The sequence below is a fragment of the Excalfactoria chinensis genome, chromosome 4 (genome assembly GCF_039878825.1).
Source record: "Excalfactoria chinensis isolate bCotChi1 chromosome 4, bCotChi1.hap2, whole genome shotgun sequence".
NCBI lineage: Eukaryota > Metazoa > Chordata > Aves > Galliformes > Phasianidae > Excalfactoria > Excalfactoria chinensis.
The window spans coordinates 31,641,296-31,654,567 of record NC_092828.1 but is presented as its reverse complement, the minus strand read 5'-3'; the positions used below and the strand labels follow the sequence as shown (position 1 = coordinate 31,654,567).

At 38.1% G+C, this 13,272-nt stretch overlaps 1 protein-coding gene across 6 annotated transcripts in view; it reads left to right on the top strand.

Moving 5' to 3' along the window:
- Positions 1-13,272, top strand: part of PDLIM5 (PDZ and LIM domain 5) — a 113,195-nt gene that overhangs the window by 31,042 nt on the left and 68,881 nt on the right. For all 6 annotated transcript variants that reach the window (XM_072336092.1, XM_072336088.1, XM_072336089.1 and 3 more), the window contains exon 3: positions 5,140-5,291. In XM_072336092.1, the coding sequence (XP_072192193.1) occupies positions 5,140-5,291 (152 nt within the window). The remainder of the gene's footprint in view (positions 1-5,139; positions 5,292-13,272) is intronic.

Below are 13,272 nucleotides of genomic sequence, written 5' to 3'. Positions count from 1 at the left end.
TAGAGGCAAAAGTGCATCAGAAGTACTGGAAGGGTAAAAATCAAACTGGAGGGATTTTGGAGAACTCGTACAGTTTTAAATTCAGAGTAAGCGATTCTGTTCTAGGAGAGGGGAAGTTTTTGCGTCATGGGGGAAAGCATTATTTGCTATTGGACTACAAAATAGTCACCGGCAAAATGGTTGTGATGCAGCACCAGGCAAACTGCTGGTAGCTACCCTTGATTCAGGGCAAGCAGTGTAGCAAAGACAAAAGGCAGCATCCATCTCTGTAGATAGTCCTTTGTCTTATGGGTAACTGCAGTCAAAATATTTCACTTGCTACTGCATAAAAGCTATGTAACAGTATGGCCAGCATGGCCCAAACAAGAGATGTTTGTCAAGTTTTCTTTGTAGTCATGTGAGGGAAAAGAAATGGTTATAAGCTAGTTAGGAATGAGTTAAGCTACAAATTGCATTGATTTGGTGATAGGTGTGCATGTATATGTGCATGTACAATTTCCATGGACAAATATCTTAAAATTCCTCTGGAAAGTAAAAAAGGTACTTTTATTTTTTCCCTCTTTTTTATTATTATTATTTTTTAAGCTGCTTATTAAAAAACAAATGATAAAAGATGAGTTAAAACTTAACAAAGTGCTTTTATTGCAGTGTGATTTGGTCTGTTTGCTTTTAGAAACTGGAGGGTTGGAACTGTGCTGGGATTACTTTACATTGCCTTTGAAGTTCATCCTGGATCAAAAACTAGTTTACTTTTGTTTTATCTTAGCTTGGAACGTAGCTTAGAACAATGTTAGCAGCTTGGAAATTCTGCTGTTTAAAAACAACAGCAACAAAAAGAACTTGGAGGTCAAACAAAGCTGAAGTCTAATATTAGATAGATGATTTTATAAGTGTTTATTAGAAAGTGTCCTGAGTGTGGATGGGGTAGACTGGGTTTTGGCTTTCAGCCACAGAGCTGGGGGCTGCTGTGAGCAGCCGAGAGGAGGTTTGCTGCAGGGGCTGTGGGAATGATTGGCCTTGGCAGGTGCCTGGTCATGAAATGTCTCTCCTGCTTGCCTGCCTACCTCAAAATGAGCTTTCCAAAGAATATGGAGGTGGAGCTCAGTAGGAGCAAATATTGGCAGTTTCATGGTTTTAGAAGTCTTCTATGTCACATCAAAAACAAAACCAAAGTTTCTTTTTATCCCTAGTTCATACTTGATTTTAAAAGTTTTAAAAACTCACGTTGTAAATGCTGAATTAAAAACAGATCCATAAAGGATTGCAAGAATGATTGTGCTGCTTAGAAATTAGTTTGACTTACAGATAGCATGCCTTATAATTTTAATGCTATACTCTTCTGTACATACACCTTGTTGCATTGCTTCCATTTGTTGTTTAGGCACATTTAAACAAGTAATTGTAATGATACCCTTTCCCCATACTAGGATTTCTGTGTTAGTTTTTGGCTTGTTGCCCATCAGTCTATTGGTATTTTGGTCTTTAAGCATATGTAGCACTGTAGTTCAGCTCTGACTGATGCAGGCTCATCTTACTAACTAAATATCTAAAGTTAAATGTGTAGTATAGGACCAAACCACTCATACAAGACGAATGCTGTATAAAAGTAGATATGATTTATGAATAATGCTACAGGTTTTCTTACACATTGGAACCTATGTTTCTCTTTTATTTTTTGTAGAACTTCAGTATGGGTTGGTTTTTGTTTTTTGTTTTTTCAAGTTCTGAGCTTAAAAACAGAAATAATTGGAGTTAGTGGTGAGGAATATGTTGGGGATCTCTGATTTATTTTTGGTTCAAATACTTACACATTAATGTGTGCACAATGTTCGATAGGTATTTGAACTCATTTGTAATGATAATATGCTGTTAGAGAAACAAAAAGATGTTAAAATGGAGGTTCCTGGAAGTAAAAATACATCTGCAGTCAATAATACTTTCAATGTTTGGATTCCTACTGGTGTATTCAGTGTAGATGTTTATTTTTATTTGTGTATCTGTTGATGCTCTGTACGCTCTGAATATATTGCTCTTTTCAGTATCTGTGGCAAAGCTCACTCTGTAGCTTCAGTATGAGATGAACAGATGCTTGATGAACCAGGGATGCTGGCAGACCCTGCCAGGGCAGTCATGCTGAGCTGAGATTTCCTAGAAGTACCAACCTCTCTCGTTAGTCAGATCTCTGATTCCAACTCAGTAGGTGCTACTCAGAAGTTTTATCCGCTCTATCTAGATAAGGAGATTAGTGCACTTGCATCCCTCTGCATGCACGGTTCGGCCATTAACAGTCCAGTAATTTGTTAATTCAGCTGTGTCTGTGATCCCTTCATCTCTAAGGCAGATTTGACTCCTCGCCTTCACAGCAGGTCTTGTGGACACAGACAGAAGCTCACCTTGCTTTATAGGACATGTGGCTTTCTACCCAAGATGCACTTCCCAATCATATTCTTAATTAATTTTTCCAGGGCTCTCTTGCTGAAAAATAATTTTGCAGCTCCCTTTCATTAATGCATACAGAGAGCTTTGATACCAGAAGGCAAATATTTAAGAGCGACCTCTTCAAATGTCACTCTGACTCTGGTTTGTTGTGTGTTGGCACTGTAATTAAACAAACAAACAAACAAAGTGTTCTTTTTGTTTTATTTTACACTTCTCCAGAACATAAGCACCTCTCCCCAATGAAAATATTCATTTTGTAGCCTGCTTTTTGATGTCTCGCTGCTTAAGTGTTTTTAGGTTGCTTTTTTTTGTCACCAATTACATCATATGTGGATTGTGCCCATTTGCGTATATTCTGAGAAAGCTGGATTTTATTAACTTCAGCAGTCCAGCTACAAGGCATGGTGATCCTTCTGACCTTTAGCTTTTAATGCCCTGACGTTCCATTCCCTTTCACAGACATTGCTGACAAATGTCAGCCTGCTGTAATGTAGCGATTTAGAGAACTGTTTACTGTGGTTTTCCCCCAGCCAAGATTTAAGGATCTTCTCTATAAATAGCTAAGCTGGTCATAGCTTTCTGCATGCTAATAGGGTTCCTGAATTGGGTTTATCATAATTGGGTTTCTTCACTGAAAGCTGGGTCTGAGCACCAGTTTTTTTTGAGAAATTCTGACTTTGTTGTTGAAGTCTTTTGTGGAAATATTGTAATTCTGATGAATTAAGCAAGTCCAGAATCTTTCAAAACTTAAAGCATCATCTTTTTCCTGTTTTTTTTCCTTGTCTTGTTTGCATGAAACTTGCTCTGCTGCCTTCCACTTGTTAGCACCCTTCAGTTTGATCTCTGGGTAAAATAATCATGTTGACCTGTCATGGTGAGGGACTAACTACTCTTTTGAACCTTAAGAGTCTTCCTCCTTCTCCTGCTTCACCTTTCACGAAGATAACATATTTCATAAAATGCAGTTAACACTGAACTGGAAGATTTATCAGGTTTTATTTGAGTTTTTGGCTAATCTTTTGAGTTGCTGATGATTGCTATTTCACATGTCTGTGTGATAGAGACTGATGTGGGAAAGTGTGAGCTGTGACCCAGCCAAGTGTAAAAGCTTCTGCTCTCAGTAAATGTTGTTGAATTAAATGGTTTTGGGGTGTTACGTGTGTCTTTGCCTTGTAGTGTTATGCGAAAGTGTTTGTCTTCAGATGCTGTCAGGTAAACATCCGAGTTGTGGTCCATCATCCCTGAGATTTCAGGAAAGCCATAACCACATCTGATAGGCTGATAGGGTACTTCCCACAGGTTTACTGAGAGATGACATTCTTCCTTATGTCACTGTTCCTTTACAAATACAAAAAGCGAGTCTCTCATATTCAGTGTGTTTGTAACCCCTTGCCATAGACTGCTTTTTAGAGCTAGCCTTGCAAAAGTAAATGAGGGATAGATTAGTGATTTCTCATTGTTGAAAGGGGTAACTTCCCGGAAGCTGCTGGATGCAGTAAAGGAGAGGCTGCAGGCAACTCAGATGAAGGCCTTCATTCTACTATCCCTTGACTGCCAGCAATTAGAGTTCTCCTTTTGGAAATGAAGACAATGTAATTGTGTTGCTTGCAGTACCTCCCTAAAAGTAGTGATTTCTTCAAGAAACCATGCTTGCATGCAAAATAGATGTGGGGTTTTACATACACAGCCAAGCAGTAACAGCTTGTCTGCCATAAGAGAGGAAATATATTTGAATACAAAGAGGGACTTTGCACCATATAGGACTGTTCTCAATAGCTAGCTATGAAGTGCTCAACAGACTGAGGACCATGAGCATAAATCAGTATGTAAATCTTAGCATGGATGGCTTTTTGTGTTGTGTGTGTTCGTGTCTGTGTCCGTCCCTGGAAATAAAGCTGGTGGCATCAGATGAAAAGATTAATTTATTGTTCAGTCAGAGTCAATAACGTGATCTTTACAAAAGTTTTTGTTGTTAGAGTGCTTCATTAAAGTGGACCAAAGGCAGCTGAGCTGAACTTCAGCAGTGACCTTGATCATAGAGTCAGACTTTTTGAGAAGCCTTTCTTATTCCATTCTGAGTATAGTGCGGGTCACTGGAGCTATAATCTAAGAGCGAGACAAAACAAAATTCTGTAACTGGCCTGTCTGTAATGTTGAACTTTTGACTTTCTCATGGTTGCAGCTGGGGGAATAGGTAGCTTCACTGTTAATAAAGACTTCCATACCGATAACCAACTATTGACAAATACATAAACACCAAGGAGATGGATTAGATTGAAAATCTAGAATTGGAAAAACATGACTTTTAGCCTTTCTTTCACCTGTGAAAGATGTGGAGAGATAAGAGACTGAAACTTGCATCCAGGAAATTTTATGTGCCTATCCCTGCTTGCATCTCTTGGTGAATGTGCACAGCTGTCAGCCAGTCAATGAGGAGTCTGGTTTTGAAAAATAGATAATGCCTTGCAATGGTTTTCCTGTCATTAATATGAAATAAAAACAAGAATTTGTAAATAATGCTTCAACGGAAAGATGGTAGATACACTGCAACATCCACAAAAACATGCTCATAAAGAAGAAACTCAACCTTTTTCCATTTCTGTGAGGAAAGCATTGTACAAGTTATTGTTTTTCTTTGTTCAGAGAATATAAGCATAAGGTATTTGAGTCTCTCAATTGCTCTTTTTTGTGGCATTTCAGCTTAACGACGGTGGAAAGGCAGCCCGAGCACAGGTGGGGATTGGTGACGTGGTTCTCACCATTGATGGGATAAGTACAGACGGGATGACTCATCTAGAAGCACAAAACAAGATCAAGGCGTGTACAGGCAATCTGAACATGACTTTGCAAAGGTAAGGAAGCTTTTTTTTTTTTTCTTTTTTTTTTTTCTTTTCTTTTTTTCTTTTTCTTTTTTTTTTTTTTTAAAGAAGAATTAATCATTATCATAGCAGTTGTTTGGAGACTAAAACCATGTAAGTAGTTTGGCAAAGTGCTTGGAGTTAAGCGGCCTTCATTTGAAGATATACTACTATAACCTGAAATGTCTTGATTTATTGCATTTCAGAAAATATGTTAGTTGTTAATTACTTGAGTAGGCAGAGATCTTTGTTGACCTTCTGTCACCTCTTCCGCATTGTATGAAGTCTAGTTCCTCCTTGAACTTTGGTTTTGTTAACAGTTTTTAATTAAAAACAGATTGGACCAGCCTTTTTTCTCTCTCTTCTGGTTGAGTGAGGGCAACTCTTTTTGTGCTAGGTCCTATGTTATTTTAATTTCTAAACCTCCCCTTATTCCATTACATATTGCTGGAAGTTCAGAAAATAAGATGAATGACACTGTGGAAGGAGTCAGTAGCAGCTAACTTGGCAGAACAGGCCTTTCAGAGGCCAGGTTGAAGTGTATTGTGATGAAAGTTGCTTGAAAAAACTGCAATGAGACTGCATTACTTCCAAGGGCAACTATCTGCTAGCACTTATTTAAAAGAACTCTTTTTTTGTTTGTTTGTTTGTTTCCTTTTTTAAAGTATTTTAGAACCTAAGTTTAGAACCTACTTGGGGGAATCTTAGGAGGCATATATTAGTAGAAGATCTGAACCTGTTTTTGGTTAATAAATTGATGCTGTGAGTAAATTGTTAGAAAATGAGCAAAGTTAAGGTATAAGAAGCGGTAAAATAGAGCAAGGTAAAATACCTACTATTCCATAAAGCTGAACTGTGTCTTGGATTTTGGTTGAGGGGAAGGTTGTTTGGCTTTACTGCAGATTAAAGTGAAATACAATGCTGTCTTGTTCCTGGAATTCTGTCAGTTTGGTAAATAGTTGACTTTGGCACATGGCTATTTTAGTTATTTCCCATTACCTGCAGCAAAATCTCTCTACTGCTGAATGATGTTGAGTTACATGGCTGAAAATACTGTAGCTTGGTGTCAGAGAGAGGTGGTTCCCAAAGTGGTACTGCTGTTGTACAAAACTGCAGCTTCCCTTTGGGAGCTGCAGTTTCCACTATAGAAGTTGCAGATTGGGCCAATCTTTCTGTCCCTAAAATTTCTTCAATTTCAGCATACTGCTCTTAGCATGGGGCTACTTTCTGGAAGAGGCTGGAAAAAGGGAGCAGAATGAATGCTCACATGCTCATTGTTGGAACTGAAGCAGGAAGAGTGGCAGCACTAAGCAAGAAATTCCTGCAGACTCTCGAAAGTCTCCCAAGGCTTAAAATTGACCTTTCTTAGAAGACTGCTATTTTTATTTAATTATATGAGTGAGTATCTTGCAGAAAAACTGGTCACTGAAGCCAATGCATAATGGGAACTATCTTTTTTTGTTATCAAAGAAAATAACCACCATTGTACCGTGCTGATTACTGTTGTGCCCTCCTTCAGCAGTGCAGTTCTTTAGTGAGTGTTGGTTGAGCCCCATATCAATATAGCCTCACCAGTTACTGCTATCTTTCTAAACAATTATCCTTCCTTTCAATAAGGAAAGGAACATCCCTGTTGAAGAGTGCAAAAATAAAAAGGACATGGCAGTAGGTCTGAGAAACGTCACGCTCTCTAGGGTGGTGGTGACATTATTCAATGTTACATGACATGTAGTTGAATTCTTGTGTGAATGCTCTCTTTTCTGAGAGGGTACAGTTTCAGTCCTGCTTGCTGATTCTTGTTTTGTCTGTTGTCCTGCTGTGCTTTGGTCTTTAACTGTTCTTAATAAGCGATTCCATTTGCTCAGCCTCTGAAGGAAGGATTATCTTGTGGTGTGGCTCATGCCTGGGGCATTTTCTCCAGTGAAACTTGTAAAGCTGGCAGTAAGAGTTTCTTGGTGAAACAACCCACCAGTGGAATCATACACTGTACTTAATGTGTCGTTCACTTTTTGGGTTTTAACAAGGCAAGCGGGTCATTTGGAAATGCCTCGCTTTCCAGGAGTCCACTGAGTCACCCTGGCAGACAACCTTGAGTAGGGCTTTGACCCACTTTTGCCTGTCATTTTAAATCAATTGGCAGGTTTAATATCAGATATCAGAAAGGAACAGCAGGTGTGTCCCATTCAGGCAGTAACTTGCCTGGTTGGGCATAGAGATGACTGCCGTGTGGTTTGAAAATTGAATTAATCATGAGTTAACCCAGTCCTCTCCTGTTCTCACCCTTCCTACCTTGCCCAGGAACTGACTCATGGGTTTGTCTGGTACCTGACAGCTGAAGGCTGGGTTGGGATCAGACAATCAGAGATCAAAGAAATAGCCACAGCCACAGCATGTGGGAGTGGGACAGATGTCCTATCTTGATGTGGTGCTTCTCTACAGTCCCACGGGCTCAGCTGTTTCTAATTCTGCCTGGATCTCATGAAACCAAAGCCATGGGCAGTGCACTCCCAGCTCTCCTGCCTGTGAGGGATTTGCTTTGTTGGTTTGTTTATTCTTTTTAGTCTGGAAAAAAGTGCTTTGCAAAGTTGGATGGACTCATGCTAGCTGCAGATGCTGCTTGCCCATGGGAAGAATGGCTTGAGGCTATAAATGGGGTGGTGAGATGAGCGATTTTAATACTGAGGGATTTCCATAATTGCATTCTTTTGTTCCTACCTCTTCTCTCAAAACTAAATAAATATTCTGAGGCATTATTGCTCCCCTCCAAGATTAAAGAGAAGCTGTCGATGTGAAACAGCATTGGTCTTTAAATTATGCATTAATACCACAGATAGGATAGGAAAACTTAAACACTTGAAATTTTTTTTTTTTTTATACTTCCACTCACTGATAGCTGCAGTGTGGGAACGCTGAAGTTAGTCCTAAAAGCGTACATAAATATCTAGATAATGCCTCCGTTTTCTGACATTTTAAAGGGTAACGATGATCAATCAGTGAGGGCCAGGCAAAAGGAGAGAGTGTTACAACTTGAGCTAATGGCTTTTGCAGTGTCCACGTTGGGTGAAGACAGTCATAGGAACCTGAGTATATTTCTGTTTGGTACTTTTTTTTTTTTGTGGTAATACTTAAAAACCTTTGTTTGTGAGAAGTGGTAGGAAGTACTGTACTTTCATCTATGGATGCCTGCTCTACCCTTGATTGGCTAGAATTTGATACAGTTTAATGTAATTTTGAATATGTGGAAGTAAACATGGTCATGGAGACTTTAGTGAGATGTTAATACAGTGGGAATAAAATACTGGGTACACTATCAGCCTCACAATGGAGTTTTCTATGTAGTTTGCTTGTGAGAGACTAAATAAAATGATCAGAGCAATTGTTATTTGAAAGTAAAACTTACATAGCTACAGCTTTTATATCTACGTATATAACTTTGTGAGAGTACCACATCAAAGGCAAGAGAGAAGCCTTTATGATCAACTTCCTTATCATAGATATTTTAATTTGGTTCAACTCTGTGAGGTTTTTATTTGACTCTCCCTATTTTTTTGTGCAAAGCGGAAAAAATAAAAGGAAGAGAAGGAAATTAAGGCAAAAGAAGTAGCTAGCCTGGAAGGCATATTTAATGCAATGCCTTCTGAAACTTTACATCTTAAAGGAGTATGTTTATGGAGGAAGTTTGCGCTTATCTTGATTGGAAAACAAATTCAGCTGTTTTGTAAATGAATGTTAGTGTAATATTTGAAGAGGGGAGAATAAATCCTTCCTTTCTTCATGTATAAGACTATGTCACATGCTGTTTTTAAAATATTCACTCCTCTGTTACTGAAGGAACTGGTATTATAGCTGCCATAATTAAATGTCCGCTTTGTTTGGAGATTGCTTAAATACAAAGAGATAAAACTGTGGTTGCCAGCTGTGCACAGCAGGACGTTCCCAGCTTTTCCATGTGCTGGGAAGCGTGTTCAGGTGATGTCTTTAAAACTGATTAGCTCTGGACACAAGTTTTGTTTGTTAGTATGAAAGCTATTTAATCTCACAATTTCTAAAATACAACTTGTGGATCTTTTTTTTTTTTTTTTTTTTTTTTTCTATTAGATATGTCTAAAAAAAACTGGGAACTTTTTTATTTTCTTCTCCTTTTATAACACAATTTTATCTTCCCTTTAATGTTCGCTTTCTTCGTATTCTTTTTTTAAGAAGCATTAAATGCATTTTATAGTTAGGAATTATTTTGTTATGATATTTATCTCTTCCTCCAAGAGACCTTGCTCTTTTGCACCCCAATATTTTATTTTTCTGTTGAAGCCCTTTCATGGTTCCCATGAGGACAGATGGAAACCAGATGCTTGCTTTTTGGATATCGACTTTAGTAACTTAGCATAGGCTTCCATAAATAAATCTGTAAGTTACTGAACAGCTAAGAGTCACCTCCTATTTTAAATATTGTTTTTGGGGACTATTTCTCCAGACTCATACCTTAATTATTCTTTGGAGTTGAGAAAGATAAAGATCATGTATTTCTACTGTTACATGATACCATGATTCCCATGAAACTTCTGGAAAAAGTGGCAATGAGCAACACAAGGATTGAGAAGAAGCAGTAGAAAAAATCCTGGAAGGCACTGGTTGTTTTTTTTGACTTTTATAATATGGAACTTATTTACCCCTCTAATTCATAAAACAGATCTTTATGGTGAGAAAACTGTGCTACTTTTGAAGAAGTTTTTTTTTCATCTCTTCCTGAGAACAGGAGCAGAAGTTTACGGGGCCACTTCATTTGGGAAACACTTTTGAGGTTGTTTGATTTTATTTACTTCTCTATCACCTTACAGCAGTGCTTCAGAAATCTTTTGGGTGCTGTATGTCAGCATATAGTGGTTTCTCTAATGCTGCTTCCATTTCTGCAGTAGTTGAGTTCACAGACTTTTACAAATGAATGTAGGAATTGCAACGCAGTCAATGGATTTCAGAGATGCCTATGGGATCTTTGGTTTTGTTTTTCTGAACTTTTACAACCACAGGGCTATCCAGAAGTTTGAGGTGAGGCTAGAACCAGCTGGGCAGTTTTGATGTCCATATTAGCAGGGGAGATTTGGAAGCAAAATTCAGAAAAGCCTTAAGACTGGGTTCTGCAGTTAGTAAACCAAGCATCAACACCAGTGACACTTACTTTATCTGCTTTCCTGAGTATGAAATCTTTATTACAGCATTCTTCCTCATCTCAGATTTTTCTTCAGGAAATACAAAGTCTAGACTTCCAGCTTAAGAACAGCTGAAATTCTCATGATTTGAGGTGGGGTAATAAGGAAAAATGTTATGGATCATTTGATCTCTATTTTGTAAGGTAATTTTTCAACTTATCCATTTCAGAAAGGGTTGTCTGCAGTAAGAGTAGATCAGTATGCATTTTATTCACTATTTTTACTGTTCCCAATATTATTTTTAATACAAAATAACTAAAAATAACTAAATGTTGTTATCATTTATTGTATAAAGAACGCTTATCTGCAAGGGCACAGGAGGAAGAGCTTTTTGCTGTAAGGTATGCGTATTCTGACAAACTGTGTTGGCAAAGGATATGATCTTGTTTCTCTTCTGGATTTGGGAAGTGAGCTTATAAGAGGCTTCTTTTTTCTTGCTTTGCTTCTTAAGTATAGACTGTCTGTAAACGATTTTGATTAAAAAAAATAAATATCACAGGTACTGGAAATAGTACTGTGGATCCCAAGATCTGGCCTTAGTCATCAGTACAGAAAATGGAATTCCTAAAGGTTAAAAGTTCAAATAGCTTCCAGAGAGAAGGGAGAAAATGGTATAACTGTTAAATAAAATGACAGAAGTAGTGATATAATAAAAATAATCATTAAAGAAAGGAACCACTAGAAGAACTACAAGAGCAGAAAGGATTTCAGACTATTAATAATACGAGTTTCACTTTGGGTAATAGTTAAGACTTGTACTTCATGGTTTATGAGTCATGGATTGCTTGGGGTGGATATTTTGTTTCCATAAACCATATAAGGATAAACTTTTAAGAAAGCTATGGCAGGAATGCATTAGGAAGTCTTATTTTTCTCCCACTTTGGTTTACTAGTCATCATTGTTTCCCTTACATAGGCATTTTTGTTTTAGATTTTTTTCTTCAGTGATTTGCTTTTTTAGCATATAAAAGATGGCTTTGTTTCCTTTGCTGGTTGAATGTAGGGACTAAATTGGTTTAAAGGATCTCAACTTGAGTCACGTTTTTCTAAGCTTCGTATATTTTTTTTCTTGAGTTCTTTTTTTCTGTAACATTAATACTTGTATAGCTCTTCTTTCAAGGATGTCTACACTGAATGCCTGCATGATCAGACAAGAAAAGCAGTAATGCAAAGCAAAATATGACAGTCACCAGATGGTTCAACCCAATATACTCCAAGAGCTACTTTATTCTGTATTTTTGTAAATCTGAAGCTTTGATGAAGTGGGAGAAGAAGTGTGCCAACAGTGCTGTAATGGAGGGTTAGTCTGTTAGACCTTCATGTTTGCTTCATGACATTGTGTTGCTCAGCAGGGCTGAGGAGAAATGGCAGTGCCAAGCTGGGACTCACCTGACCTCCCGCATCAGTGCAGATATTTGGTATGAGGAAAAGGTGATCCAAGGCTGTGTGATTCCTGGCAGGAAAATCACCTAGTACTTTGGTCAGCGTGCCCTTTGGGTTTGGCAGTAGCTTGACCTGCAGAAGAAACAAAGCATATTGCAGTGCAAGCAACTGAGTGACCCTTGTGACTCATTTTGAAATTCAACAGTGCTGGGCAGGAGGTTGTCCACAGAATTCAAAGTTAATGGAGATACTCTGGTTCCTCCTTCTCATGCAGAAGTGCTCTTGTGTTCTTGGTGTCTGCGATATTTTCTTTTCAATTGGAGCCAGGATAGAAAGTTTTTGCTCCTCATGTAGCAGCTGAACAGGTTTTGCTGGCTAAGCCATGCATTTGGGAAGTCTGCCTGCAAACTAAATAAATGGAAAGGGTACAGCTCTTGCTTCCAGCTGGAATTCAAAACCTTTTGTTGTGCACAGCATTTTGCTGCATGTCAACTAGCAATTAGATGAACCACAAAATATGCTGCAGATAAACAAACTGAACAGACTAAAGACTTGCCTTGAAGTTCAAAAGGAAGTTGCTGGGGTGAAAATGCAAGGTTTCAGGGTAGAAATAGTGTTCAGTGATCCATTTTATTTTTGTTGGGGTCATACCTACACATCTGCCAGGTGGGCGGGAGTGAGGGCTAACAAAGGAGTAGCCTTCCACATGTTGTCTGCCACAGGGCCTTGTTGGGGATCTGTAGAGCTGCAAGGATGAAAATATGCAAATGTATTTTGGTAAGAAAGGATCATAAATTCCATAATGAATATATAGAGGACAATGCCAGGTACTATGGGTAGATTGTAATTTAATGAGCACCTTAGATGTTTCTTTCAACAGCACTTTAGCTGAAACATGATGATTAATTTACATCTCTGAAGACATGAACGAACAGTGATATTTTATTCAAACATATTTTACCCAAAACAATGTAATTAGTTTGAAATACCTGAAAATTAGAGCAAATCTCTTGATGCCAGTGTGTGCGTTCTTCCAGAATCTGAAGAAGCAAAATTGAGGAATTATTTCTGTGGGCAGCAGGGAATTCTCTAATGTACTCCACATGGTTAAACTAATGTTTTAGTGTGTACAGCAAGAACTAATGTTTGCAAGCTGAAATTTAATACTCAAATGTGTCTAGGAAGGTTGCAGTGGTAACTGTCATTACTGGGAGTCTGACTACTGCCTAATAAAAATTTCCAGATTGCAAATTCCTCGAGACAGTTTTGCTTGTCTGTTAAATTGATTTATATTCCCGGTGCTGAAGAGCCTTCTCATTGCTATGGAAATGTGGAACCAGATCTTGCAATTGATGTTTGAACATCCTTAGTTTGAAGATGTTCAGATC